Here is a 15,160-nt window from a genome sequence, read left to right as displayed (position 1 = left end):
TATTCTCTACGGTACATTTACGTTTTCGGGGAACGGTTTGTGTTATATCGGTGGTAGACTTTTATGGTTTGTAATAATGTGATGCTACCACTGTGTATGTATAATTATAACTGGAATAATGTACCGTATATGTATGTAAGAAAGTTTCTTCCGCTGAACTCTAAAAATAAAAGTTTTAAATTCCCACGGATTTTTTCCGTATATGTATGTAAGAAAGTTTCTTCCGCTGAACTCTAAAAATAAAAGTTTTAAATTCCCACGGATTTTTTGAAATGCGATTTTTATTTTACTTGTCCATGTGGCGCAACTCGTATTGCGGGATACGGGTTTCGGGTGTCACATAAAGTCACTCTTTTTTTAAAAAGATTAATCTGGATATTTATGTACCTAACATTTTTATGACTAATGAATTTACACGTAAGAACCGTTTCAGAATTGAAACCGAGTCCATGTAATTATTAGCTGCGAATGTAGAAGTCCATCTATATATATAACAATTTGCAGATTTGTGTTAACTAATTTATATAATTATTTACCTATATTTAAACTTGCATATGCGTAGTTTTTTTCCAAGAGACAAGATTTTAATATAACAATTTTGTATAGTTATATTGAAATTAATTCATTATAAAATTACGAAGAATTATTTGCATAGTTCAGCGACAGTAGTATTATACTATGGTCATATAATGGAGGCTTGAGTGAGAATGGGGGAGAGAGTTTTTTTTTTTTTTTTTTTTTTTGGAATGGGAGAGAGAGTTGGATATATATATATAGATATAACAAGAGAGAGAGAGATCAAATGAGAGCGAAACAAAAAACAAAAGAATCTGAAACTGCCACCGTCTTCGTTGTCTTCTTCTCTGCGTAATCTCCATCTTCTTCGTCTTCTTCTTTTTTTTTTGGTTAAAATTCTTCTTCTTCTTCTTTTTCCTCTTCTCTTTTTTCCGGCCGAAACGTAACCGACTCATACCGCACAATGGGTACTGGTTGGCGACGAGCCTTCTGCACCACCGCGCCGAGGAACAGCGATGCCGCAGCGCCGCCGGATTCTGACAAGCGACACGGCGTCTACACATCGAGCCCGAGCCGGAGCCCTAGCCCTCGGAGCTGCGTGAGGCTCGCGTTCCTCTCCGGAGGAAGTAACCCATCGACTCCACGGCCGGGTTCGAGTCCTAACCTCCGGGGTCGGACCGCCGAAGCCGGCGAGGCTCCCGCGGCGGAGGAAAACCCAGAGCCGCCGCTTCACTGCAAAACCACCACACCTAGATCGTCTTCGAAGAGCTCTAACCCGTCTTCGCCTCGGTCGCCATTGAAGCTCTCTCTGTTCCGCAACAGCTTCAAATTCAGAGTAAGAACAGATAGAAAGAACCGAAACTAAAGATGCCTAGTGGAATCAAATTCGGTTGGATTTGTGATTTTGATTGTGAATCCGTGGATTTTTTGCAGAGTAGCTGCGGGATTTGCTTGAACAGTGTGAAGACAGGGCAAGGAAAGGCGATTTACACGGCGGAGTGTTCGCACGCGTTTCATTTCCCTTGCATCGCCGACTATGTTCGTAAGCATGGAAAGCTTGTTTGCCCAGTCTGTAACGCTGTTTGGAAAGACGCTTCTCTCCTGAATTACGGAAATGCCACTGACCTTCCTTCGGGGAACGACACCGTCTCGACGGCGCCGGAGATTCAGGAGAAGCGCGTCGTCGGATCTTCTCCGAGATCGGTGGCGAGACCGAAGCCTTCGGAGTCCAGATTCTACGACGACGACGAACCGTTGCTCTCGCCGAGGTTTGTTCCGATTCCTGAGGCTGATGAAAACGACGACGGCGTCGAGTTCGAGGGATTCGTGGTGGATCCCAAACCATCGTTCGCGGTCAAGTTCCACGAGGCTCCATTCAACGGTGGGGATTTCGGGAATGTGCAGGTGAGGCTGTTACCGGAATCGGCAGTCGTCTCCGTCGGGTGCGGCTACCAGACCCACGCGGTTACTTTGCGTGTGAAGGCGCCGCCGGCAAGAGGCGGGAAAGCGACGGCGCTTCTGGATGCGTGCCATCGTTCGCCGGTGGATCTCGTCGCCGTAATCGATGTCGGCGGGAACGTGAACGCCGAGAAGCTCCAGATGATGAAGCGAGCAATGAGGCTGGTGATCTCGTCGCTTGGCTCCGCGGATCGTCTCTCCATCATCGCCGTTAAGAGGCTTCTCCCACTGAAGAGGATGACGGAGCAAGGCAAACGCGCCGCGAGGCGCGTGGTCGACACGCTCCTTACCGGCACCAGCGCCGGCGACGCGTTGAGGAAAGCGACGAGAGTGCTCGAGGACCGGAGAGAGAGAAACCCACTCGCCAGCATCATACACTTATCATCCGACGGTCAGGATTTAACCAGATCCCAACCGCAAAGTCATCGGTCCAGATATTGCCACGTGGCATCAACCCAGTTCGCACACATCGAAATCCCGGTTCTGGACCACGGTTTCGGCGAAAACGGCGGTTTATGCAGCCGCGAACCGGCGGAGTTAGCGTTGGCCGAGTACGTCGGCGGTCTGCTCAGCGTCGTAGTCCAGGATCTTCGGATACAAATCCGGGTCGGATCCGGATCCTCTCCGTGCGAAATCTCAGCCGTTTATCTCTGCAATGGACGGCCCACGTTGGCCAGCTCTGGATCCGGATCAGTCCGTCTCGGCGACCTCTACGCCGACGAGGAACGCGAGCTTCTCATTGAGCTCCGAGTCCCGACGACGACGACGGGTGGATCCCACGCGCTGTCTGTACGAGGCCTCTACAAAGATCCGTTGACACAGGAGGTCGTGTACGGGAGAGACCAGAGCCTCCGGGTCCCTCGAGCTGTGCGATCGTCGTCTCCGGCGATCCAACGGCTGAAGAACCTCTTCATCGCGACGCGCGGGGTGGCGGAGTCGCGGAGGCTGGTGGAGCAAGGCGAGTTCGCGAGCGCGCACCATCTGCTGGCGTCAGCGCGTGCGCTTCTCTCGCAGTCGGTTGCGGCGGAGGAGCACGTGAGGGGGGTAGAGGCGGAGCTGGCTGAGGTGCAGTGGCGGAGGCAGCAGTTGATGGAGTATCAGATCCAACGGCGGAGAGAGACGGCGATGGTATTGACGGACGAAAACGGAGAGCCGTTAACGCCGGCGTCGGCGTGGAGGGCGGCGGAGAAGCTGGCGAAAGTGGCGATGATGAAGAAGTCGTTGAGTAACGACTTACACGGCTTCGAGAACGCTAGATTTTAATTTTTTTTTAAATTTAATTTTAAAAGTTTATTAAGGGAATATAATTGTTATTATTTTATTTAAAAAAAGGTGCTCAGGACCTAGAAGCAGACAGACGGCGCGGCCCCGGGGAATGTCAATCGGGCCGGCCCGAATCCGCATTTAATGTTAAACGTTATCAAATTCGAACCAATCTCTACAACCATTTCAATAAAAAATGAGGGTCAATTAAATTGCACCCTCATTTTTAATTGCCTATCTTCTTTTGTTGCAAGTCTTTTCTTTCTGTTTTTTTAACTCACTTTGTTCAAGAAAACATTAAACTCAATTAAAAAACCATAAAAATTTCTAAACAATGTTGGAAAAATAATTTTTAAATTTTTCATTTGATAAATTTATTTGTAAATTTGTAAAATACGTTATTATAATTTCTAAATTTATTAATTGGTGTTACAAAAAACATTGACAGCGTTAATCTATAAATTAGTTTGGAAATTATAATGATATATTTTGTAAGTTTGAAAATTAAGTTTACGAATAAATTTGTAAATGAAAAATTTAGAAATTAATTTTTATCATTTTACAAATTCAGAAATTTTTATGAGTTTTAAAAAAACTACTTTTGTTTTACCAAAAAAGAACCTCAAATCCCTACTACTTCTAAATGATTCATCAGCCAAACACATTGTCATTCCATGCACATTGTCATTTTGTGACGATTATGAATGTATTTAACGGATGAAAATTATTATAATCATTTTCTTTTGAAAAAAAAATGAATTTAATGGATTTCCAGTCATAATATAAAAGTTTCTAAAGATTACAAAAGAATATTGTATATTGTATAGGTTTGATTTTCTGGGACATTAATATGGTACATTGTACAAAACATTTTTATTCTTTATATCAAAAGATATATACTTTATATTAAGGTTCTTTAATGACCCAAATCTGATATTTCGGGTGGTATGAATCGTCATTTGGCTATAAAAAATTTAGTTACAAATATTACGACGCCGTCGTCGTTTGAAATACTAAACTCATAAAATAGAAAATATAAATCTTCATGTTTTTTGTAATAACGAGTTCAATTATAAATCTGGTTCACCTTTTACACGAGAGAAAAAAAATAAAGGGGTGAGATAAGCAAATAACTCAATGATGTTCTATAACTATAAACCTCAAATCCATATCCAAAATAGACAATTAAATATAGAACAACCACAATCAACATTCAAACCAAACAAAATTCAATCTATTGATTCATATTATTTTTTTAATTTTTATTTATTCAATATTTTAAGACGAGTGCAGACTATAACATCATTCAATATCCCTTAAACTTAGTTTAAAACCTTTTTTTTATCAACTAACCTATAATTAAATTTTCTATAAAAAAAATCGATCGTAATAAGTTCGGTGGATGGTAAATACGTCACAAAATCATGAACAAATAATCCCATGTTTTAATATCATTATTGTTATGATTGTAATATAATTGTTTGTTTATTTTATTATCATTGGCTTCTCAGGTAAAAATAATTGTGGGAGCTATCTTATAATGGTTTTTTGTTTTTTTTCATAAACAGGATGCTACCTTGTTTTTTCCAACTTTTTAAATTGCATTTATTTGTATAATTCTTATTTAATTATTCATATTAGATCGTGTGTTGTTTAGTTGAGATATAAATACGAATTAAATTGTATCGAATAAAATATATGTATTAAATTTAATATAAATTGACAAAACTGAATGAATATAACAATTTTTAGAAAATAAAAATTTTCAATGAAAACTGATACGAATTAAATAGAATAAAAAAATAATTTGCTTAATCGGTAAAACAGGGACACAAAACGTCCGTCCCGCCCCGAGTTCAAGTTCAAATTAGGGAGGAGAGCGTAATTCCAATCATATGGCTTGCTCTCAACCCCGAAATTGGTATGAGTTTCGACCCAAGATACCCGGTTACCAAAAAAACAAATTTGCTTGAGATTTATATCTTGTTGTTTTCCCCTTTCCTTTTACATCTTACTATTTTATATCATTGCATTTTTTAAGCAAATGAAAATTCTATTTACTATACAAGATGTTGTTTTGTTTTTTGATTTTATCTATGTTTTTCTTCTTATTAACTTGTTTTGATAATTTGTATGTAATTAAGTTATTTTATTTCGATAATAGCATAATTTTTTTTATCAGAATATATTTAATATAATATTGAAACAAAATTTTCTACCTATAACGGCAACACCTCAATCGCTACACCAAAATTTTTCTTTATTTTCTACTATAGAATCAAATTTCTTTCATCCATCCTTTGTTGGAAATATAACATTTTAATGGCCCATTTAATTTTGGATTTTAAACTTCAATATGATCTTGATTACATTGATGGAAATGAGTTTATTATGGTGTTGAAGTTTATGGGTATTTAAGTTTATTTCCCTCTCCTTAACCTATAAATAATGGACATTTGGTTCATATTTTATCCATCGAAAAAATTATCAAAGTAAAGGTGAAAGGAGAGAAAAACGAATAACGAAACTATTTAGTTTGTTCTTCAAAGTTATTCCGCCGCAACATGGATTTAGGTACAATTCTTATCTGATATATATACTAATTTCGAGTTGTGTGAATTATGTAAAACCGTATCCTATTTTGGTGGATTTTCATAAAGTTATCGAAAACCATCAAATATAAAATTTTACATTTGGTATCAGAACATGCGTTTTGTTTTATCATAATTCATCGATTACAGTTTCAAAATTTTAATATGTATAATATATTGATACATTTTTTTTAAACTTACGTGCATGAAAAGTTAAAATAAAGTTATAAAATATCATGCAAATATTAACTACATCAAAGATCATTTTAATTAAATCAAATGCGAGTTCTAAATTTGAACTATAAAGATAGTTTTAAATAAATTAAATTTTTTTGATATATTAATATTGATAACTTCTATGTTTTATAATACATATCAATATATATTATTATTATTTTTGTATCTTCTATAAGTATATATATTATGTATTAATATACCATATAGTAATTTGTATGGATAATAGTTATATGCTTTACGAAATTAACTATGTGGATATATATTATATGGAAGTTAAAAATATTTTGATTTGTTTTACCGTTTAAACTTGCTTGTCACCAAAGTGACCTAGTTTAAATTAAAATAAATATTCAAACAAAATATATATGTTTTAATTGTTCATAATAAAAGGATGCTAATATATGACATAAAATAAATAAATAAATGAAAAATTATAAATATTTATCATATTGCTATTAGATCATCCAAAGATGGATCAATGCATATGATTAATAATATTAGAGGGACATAATTTAAGTTAATAAATATGTATATCCAAAGATTGCATATTTATTTAACTAGTAGTTTTATGATGTATATTAAAGTATATTTTGCATCAATGATTGTATATATGTATTGAAGTATTATCCAAAGGTGAATTTTAGTACATATTATTGTTACGTTTGAAATACTAATAGATAAATATTTATAAAATTTCAACTTCACTTAACCTTATGGTCTCTGGCAATGTAATTGTTAAGTTCAACGGACTTAACTATGCAGATTGGTCTGAACAGATCCAATTTTATTTGGGTTTCAATGATATAGATCATGCATTGTTGAATGAAAAGCCAACATCCATAACACATGAAAGCTCAGAAAATGAAAGGGTTAACTTCGATTCCTGGGAGCGATCGAATATGTTGTGTTTGAACTTGATGAGGATCACTATGGCAGAAAGTGTTAAGCCATTGATGCCTAAAAATGAAAGTGCAAAGGAATTTATGCAAAAAGATTGAAGAGTATTCTCAGTCGGATTTGGCTGACAAGTCAATTGTAGGAAGTCTCACGAGTGAGTTGACTACAAAAAAGTTTGACCGGTCTTAACCTATCCATGATCATGTGACTAACATGTCTAATATGGCGGCAAAGTTGAAAGCTATGGGACTGGATGTTAATGAGACATTTTTGGTCCAGTTCATCATTAACTCTCTCCCTGTTAAGTTTGGTCAGTTCCAAGTGAATTATAACACCATCAAGGAAAAATGGAATTTTCAGGAATTGAAGGCCATGCTCATACATGAGGAAGGGCGATTAAAGAAGGTGAAAGAACATTCTATCCATCTTATAGTTCATACTAATGTCGGCAGCAATAAAAGAAAACCAGGAAAAAATGACAAAAAGAAGGATAAAACTCCAATAAAAGATAATGTGAGCCAAGTCCGGAAAGAAGTTAAGTATTTTTTCTATAAGAAGACTGGACACATTAAGAAAGATTGTTAGAAAAGAAAGGCATGGTTCGAAAGCAAAGGTAAACATAACATTCTAGTTTGCTTTGAATCGAATGTTATTGAAATGCCCAATAATACTTGGTGGTTAGATTCAGGTGCTACTACTCACGTTTCTCATACTAAACAGGGATTCAGTATGATCCAAACCATAAAAGGACCTGAAAGGCATGTGGTCATGAGGAATAAGATGAAAGCACGGATAGAAGGCATTGGGACTTATATATTGGTCTTAGACACCGGCTTTCACATAGCTCTTGAAGGATGTCTTTATGTTCCTGAATGTGTAAGAAATCTTGTTTCTATTGGAAAATTAGACTTGTTGGGTTTTTCTGTTAAGTTCAGTTCTGGTATTTTTCAATTATATAAACATAAATAAATTTTCGGTTTCGGTATTTTAATGGATGGTCTTTATCGTTTTAATCTTGATAGAAAGTTTTCAGAATCCTTGTTTAATGTTGAAAATATTATGGGTGTTAAACGTAGTGCACCTAACAATGAAAGTTCGACTTTATTATGGCATCAAAGATTAGGTCACATATCCAAAGAAAGGTTGATAAGATTAGTGAAAAATGAAATTTTACCATGTTTTGATTTTAGTGACTTAGGGGTATGTATAGATTGCATCAAAGGAAAGTAGACAAAACATACTGTAAAGAAAGCAGCCACAAGAAGTACTCAGTTTCTAAAATTAATTCACATTGATATTTGTGGACCTTTTGATATTTCCATGTGGGGTGGAGAAATGTACTTTATTACTTTTATCGACGATTACTCACGTTATGGTTACACTTATCTTCTACATGATAAATCTCATCAATCTGTGAACATACTTGAAGTGTTCATCAATGAGATTGAGAGACAGTTAGATAAAATGGTTAAAGTTGTGAGATCCGATAGAGGTGGAGAGTATTATGGAAAATATAATGAGACTGGACAATGTCCATGTCCATTTGCGAAATTCCTCGAAAGTGAGGGTATCTGTGTGTTAGGTTTCCTGTGATCTCTACAACGAATCTAATTCCTAAAAGATCGGTTCTAGGGTTTGCGCAGCGGATGTAAAACAAAAATTTTATGAAACCCTAAAATCTAGCATGCATGATTTTGTAGAAACGTTAGAACACTTACCTCAATCGATCCGGGACCTGTATCAATTGATTGTTCGTCCGATCACTAAATGGAGGAAGATTACCTCGCCCTCTACACGTATCCATGCCTCGGGATGGATTCCAACGATTGGAACTTATCTGCTAGGACCCGAATCAACTATTCGGTAAAGTGCTTCAAGAAAACGAGACTTAGATCACCTCTTAGACCTTTTTGGATCATCCAAAAGTCTGTAGAAGTTCTCAAAATCGACCACAACTATTAGGGTTTAATCTCCTTCTTATAAAGTGATTTAACCCTAATTTTGGTTTAATTTTTGAAAAATCGGAAAGCCGGAACGGACAGTCCAGATTTGCATGTGGACCGTCCATTCCAGCATGTCAGAACGGACGGTCTGCGTTTCCCATGTCCCAGACACTACGGAACGGACCAACTACCATGCATCTGGACCGTCGGGTTTGGACCTGCTAGACCGTCGGGTCTGGCCCTTCTGGTCCGTCGGGTCTGGAACCTTCCATCTCAGTTTTTCGTCGTTTTCTCGTTCATTTGTCCTTCCCTGCGTGTGTAACCCTATAGACTCATTCGATATAGCATGATACATGAAATCTCCATCTCGGGTATACAAGTCATAGACGGTCTCTACCAAGATACTATGACTACCTATCTCGAATAGAGTTTGTTCGTGTGATCTTACGAACGTCGGTGATGATTCCGGTTGATGATCCTTTTGTATCACGATATCATAAGTCGAACATAAGGCATGGAGAAGCCACCTTATCTGATTCAACTGCTTTCTCGTTCACTGAGTTCGACTTACGAGATAGACGACGTTCGTCTATAGTACGGCCACACATTTCTACAGTCTCACTCATACGAGGGGTCCAGCGATCTCTCTCTCTTTTACGAGAGGTACAAATCCCATCTTGACTATCTACAATCCAGCACATGATTCGTGTCGTACCTGATACACGCCTTTATAATCCTCTTGTTACGCATGACGTTTGACGTATTCAAAGTACGCAACTCCTCATATTGGATTTCATAGATATCTCAGGTCATAGGATCCAATCATGGAACCGTCATATGAGATTCAAGTCATGACGCTAGTTCTTGTGACAATCTCACGCGGATCATTCAGTATTCCGTTCTCCAATGAATATCTATGATTGTGATCGTATCCAATATCTATGATCATCTCTATGATCATCAATCACAATCATACTAGTCTTAGTATATCATTATTCCCATAATGACATATGACTAGGGAATTTAGTATCACTACAAAAAAACACGCGATTTTCAACGGAATTTTTCAACGGATAAATCCGTTGAAAATTTTCAACGAATTTCAACGGGTTTTCAACGGCAAATTCCGTTAAAATTTCGTTGATCATTTCAACGGATTGCCATTGAAAAATTTCAACGCAATTCCAACGGATTTCAGTTGAAAAATAATTTTTCAACGGATTTCGGTTGAAAAATTCAACGGATTTCGGTTGAAAAAATCGGTTGAAATTTTCAACGGAATTTTCAACGGATATCGGTTGAAAAATGATATTTCACGAAAATCCGTTGCAATTTTCAATGGATTTCGGTTGAAAAATCGGTTAAAATTTTCAACGGATATCGGTTGAAATATTTTACGAAATTTAGAATAATTTTAGTTGGAAAAATCGATTAAACTTTTCAACGAATTTTTTTTTAAAAATCGATTGGATATATATATATATATATATAAACAATATTGTATATATACGTATATATATTTAGGCATGTATATATATATAAATATAAATATTGATACGTATAAATATGTATATATTATGTATATATATATGTATTTTATACTATAGTGATATAATAGATATTGTATATATTGTATATATATACGAATAAACATTTATATATATATTTACGTATAAGTATTTTTATGTGTATATATATGTATAACTATTTATACGTATATATATATATATAAATATTTATACTTGTATACACATATGTATAAATATTTATATATATGTATAAGTGCATATATATGTTTAAGTATTTATACATATTAACATTTGTACATGTATATGTATATATATATATGTATTAATGTTTTGTTATATCAGAAATTTAACTTGGAACAGTTGGAAGTTAGTTAATCATAACTGTGCAGTTAAGCGTGCTCGTGCTGGAGTAGTGGAAGGATGGGTGACCTACTGGGAAGCGGATTTCGAGTTACAATTTCAGAATTTTCGAAGTCAAATTGGATACGAAGACAAAGTTCAGGCTAAGTCGGATTCGGGTTAAGGGTCGAGGCAAATCGAAGTCGCGGTATGAGTCCGGGATGGATAATCCGTTGAAATTTCGTTGATATTTTTAACGGTTTTCAACGAATAATTTTTTTCAACGACGATATTGCAGCGAAAATTATGCGTTGAAAATCCGTTGAAATTGTATAATTTCAACGGATTTTAGGGCATTTTCAACGGATTTTTCCGTTGAAAACGACATATTTTTTTTTGTAGTGTATTGTTCATAACAATACATGGATTTCATAACATATTAAAGTATGCACAATACGTAATGAATCAAACATTCATCCATAAAACCATAGAAAGTGTCAATACATCAAATGTATCATAAGAAGGCTCATACAACAGTTCATTATAGAGCACTAAACCAACACTATACACAATATACAATGTCCAGTACACCGCAACAAAATAGTGTAGCAGAAAGGCAGAATCGTACATTAATGAACATGGTTAGGAGCATGATAAGTAATAACTCTTTACCTCTCTCATTGTGGATGTATGCATTAAAAACGGAAACTCATTTGCTTAATCGGGTTCCTAGCAAAGCAAACCCTAAAACACCTTATGAAATATGGACAGAGAGAAAACCGAGTTTAAGACACCTGCATGTTTGGGGTTGCCAAACAGAAATAAGAGTGTACAATCCACATGAAAAGAAATTTGATCTTAGGATAATCAGTGGATTTTTCATTGGTTATCCAGAAAAGTCTAAAGGATTTATATTTTATTGTCCTAACCATAGTACGAGAATTATGGAGACTGGCAATACAAGGTTCATTGAAAATGGTCAAATCAATGGGAGTGATGTATCACGAAAAGTTGGCATAGAAGAGATCTGGGATAATGTTTTCACACCGGATATCCCTTCTTTTGTTCTTGTACCGAAATTAACATCAACGTCTCGTGATATTCCAGTACAACAAGAGCATGTCGAAAACCCACATAATAGCATTATTAATGAACCAGTCACGGTACAAGAGGAGATTAATGAACCACTGATCATCTTGAGAAGATCTGAAAGGGAAAGGAGATCTGCGATCTCAGATGATTATGTGGTTTATGCTCTAGAACATGAATGTGACTTAAGCATTGATAATGATCCGTCTACATTTCAACAAGCCATGAATAGTTGTAATTCTTGAAAATGGTTTGATGCCATGAAAGAAGAATTAAAATCCATGAACAACAATAATGTCTGGGACTTAGTAGATTTACCGGAAGGTGCAAAGAAAGTCGGCTGTAAATGGATTTTTAAGACCAAGCTTGACTCACGTGGTAATATCAAAAGGTATAAAGCCCGACTTGTTGCCAAAGGTTATACCCAAAAAAAGACACATACTATAAATAGACTTTCCTTCGGTTTCTAAGAAAGACTCTTTGAGAATTATACTAGCTTTAGTTGCTCATTATGATTTAGAGCTTCATCAAATGGATGTTAAAACCGCCTTTTTAATGGTGATCTAGAGGAAGAAGTATATATGGATCAACCTGAAGGATTTATACCCACAGAAAAAGAAAATTTAGTGTGTAAGCTGAGAAAATCAATTTCTGGACTAAAACAAGCTTTCCGACAATGATATCTTAAATTTAATAATACCATTACATCTTATGGTTTCGTAGAAAATATCGTTGATCGATGTATCTACATGAAGGTTAGTGGGAGTAAGTATGCGATTTTAGTCTTATACGTTGATGATATTTTACTTGCTGCAAATGACATGAGAATTTTACATGATGTAAAAGTGTTTCTTTCTAAGAATTTTGATATGAAAGATATGGGCGAGGCATCATATGTGATAACAATAGAAATATTCTAAAATAGATCACAAGGATTGTTAGGATTGTCTCAGAAAGTTTATATCAACAAAATCTTAGAAAGATTCAGAATGGATAAATGCTCTGCAGGAAAGGTTCCAATTCAGAAAGGGGACAAGTTCAGTAATTTATAATATCCGAAAAATAAAATAGAACGAAAGGAAATAGAAAATATTCCTTATGCATCAGTGGTTGGGAGTTTAATGTATGCTCAAACGTGTACTCGACCAGATATTAGCTTTGTTGTTGGAATGTTAAGGCGGTACCAGAGTAATCCCGGAATAAATCACTGGAAAGGTGCAAAGAAAGTTCTAAGGTACTTGCAAGACACCAAAGAATATATGTTCACATACAGAAGATCAAATCATCTGGAAGTCATTGGTTATTCAGATTCAGATTACGCTGGATGTGCTGATACCAGAAAATCGACTTTTGGATATTTGTTTCTACTTGTCGGAGGAGCAGTATCATGGAGGAGTGGAAAGCAGTCTGTCATCACTGCTTCCACCATGGAAGCTGAGTTTGTAGCATGTTTTGAAGCTACCATTCACAGTTTATGGATGCGGAACTTTATCTCAAGGCTTAGGATTGTCGACACTATAGCTAGGCCGCTAAGAATTTACTGTGATAATTTCGCAGCTATCTTCTTCTCGAAAAATGATAAGTACTCAAAAGGTGCTAAGCATATGGAGATAAAATACTTATCTGTCAAAGAAGAAGTGCAGAAACAGAGAGTATCAGTTGAGCATATCAGTACTGATTTTATGATAGCGGATCCATTAACTAAGGGATTGTTGTCTAAGACTTTTAAGGCTCATGTTGATCGTATGTGTATTATAGACAAGTCATTACTGTAATTTAAATAATTGCTCATTATATATGATATTTTGAATTCAATAAATCTTGTTTCTGTTAATAAAATCATATTATCATTAAATTATTTGTGTACATATGAAGTTGATGGAGATATATATATTATTGTTTTATAGTTACTCCTGGCTATAAAAGAGGTTTTGGATGACAAGCGATAGTGATATTTGGAAGGAATCATATTCAAATAAAATGATGTGTGACCGCCAAGATCCAATTGTTTGTTGTTCAAATAAAAGTTATCGATGATAGATAAATACAATATAAAATTACGCGTTTAAAGATTGTAGATTATCAAGTCATCACAAGGGCCAAGCACTACAAAAAAAACGCTAAATTCCAACGGATTATTCCAACGGATGAATCCGTTGAAAATTTTCCAACGGAATTCCAACGGTTTGCCGTTGGAATAATTCCAACGCTTTTCTAACGGACTTCCCACGGATGTCTAACGACACATGCCGTTGGAAATAACGTTCGACATTTTCCGAGTTGGAAATAATGTTCGACATCTTAACGAATTTCAGAGTTGGAAATTTTTCACGCATATTCCAACGGCATTCCGTTGGAAATAACGTTCGACATTTTCCAACGGCATGCCGTTGAAAATATCCGAACGTTATGAAATGCGGCAACGATTCCAACGGATATCCGTTGAAAAGTTTAACGGTGTAATAACCCGTAAATTCGACTTTCAAACCAAATTTTAGGAAAACATATATGAGCCATAAAAATGTCCATAAAATATTAAGTTAGACCCTAACCAAGTTGACCCGAAGGATTGGACCGAAACGAGCGAGAAAAACGGACGAAAACGGCCCAGAACGTTGGAGTCCCGATTTCGGTCGAAATCAACAAATAACCACAGCAATCAACCCTACAGAACATCCCCAACGAAACCCCGAGCTCGAATTTGAGCTAAGTGAGTGTTTCGGATTATGCCCAAAAATGATAATCAAATTGAAAATGGAGATTTGATTGCTTTGAGTGGAAATTGCATGAAATTGGTGTTAGATTTGGATTCCTGATGTTCTAGGGATCATTAGGGCGGAAGTGTTTGGCGACGACATTGGTGACTATGGACTCGGCATGAGGGCACGACCGGCTGTAGAATCCGTACTTGAGCTGCGCTAAAGCAGCCGGAAATACGAAGCAGAAGAGGAAAAACGTCACCGCTATTGCCCTCATGGTTTCTGATGGTAATGCTTTTCCTCTTCTCTCTTCTGATACTTAGAAATAATTTGAACTGCTATGAAGCTATGGCTGCAAGACCAAGCATATATATATACGGAAACGTCGAGCCATGAAGCCAATGTGTTTGCCTATGAAGACGTGCTCCCACGATAATTTGGAATATTGTTCGATTCATTTTATTCTTTTTATCCTCCGATCCGATCAAATTGGGTCCGACCATTCCGGATTACCAATTCAGCTCGTTCCGAAGGTTTTACTTACCGTAAGTCGGTTTCATTCAAGTTTCATGAGGTTCGGGTAGGAAACGGGTCTAGGG

The 15,160-nt window shown here is 36.4% G+C and overlaps 1 protein-coding gene across 1 annotated transcript; it reads left to right on the top strand.

Moving 5' to 3' along the window:
- The first annotated feature begins 776 nt into the window (after positions 1 to 776).
- LOC104800329 lies at positions 777 to 3,405 on the top strand. Its single transcript, XM_010523126.2, has 2 exons — positions 777 to 1,351; positions 1,450 to 3,405. The coding sequence occupies exons 1-2, from the start codon at positions 980 to 982 to the stop codon at positions 3,235 to 3,237; spliced, it is 2,160 nt and encodes a 719-aa protein (XP_010521428.1). The 5' UTR covers positions 777 to 979; the 3' UTR covers positions 3,238 to 3,405.
- The last annotated feature ends 11,755 nt before the right edge of the window (positions 3,406 to 15,160 follow it).

This window comes from Tarenaya hassleriana, unplaced genomic scaffold (assembly GCF_000463585.1).
Source record: "Tarenaya hassleriana unplaced genomic scaffold, ASM46358v1 Cleome67, whole genome shotgun sequence".
Classification (NCBI taxonomy): Eukaryota; Viridiplantae; Streptophyta; class Magnoliopsida; order Brassicales; family Cleomaceae; genus Tarenaya; species Tarenaya hassleriana.
Note: the sequence above shows the minus strand (reverse complement) of the source record. Positions and strands in the feature narration are given on the sequence as shown.

Bases quoted from the DNA above. Each gene is read 5' to 3' on its own strand.
- LOC104800329 (XM_010523126.2), top strand. From the start codon at position 980: ATGGGTACTGGTTGGCGACGAGCCTTCTGCACCACCGCGCCGAGGAAC. The intron at 1,352-1,449 runs GTAAGAACAGAT...GATTTTTTGCAG, and splicing joins GCAACAGCTTCAAATTCAGA to AGTAGCTGCGGGATTTGCTT.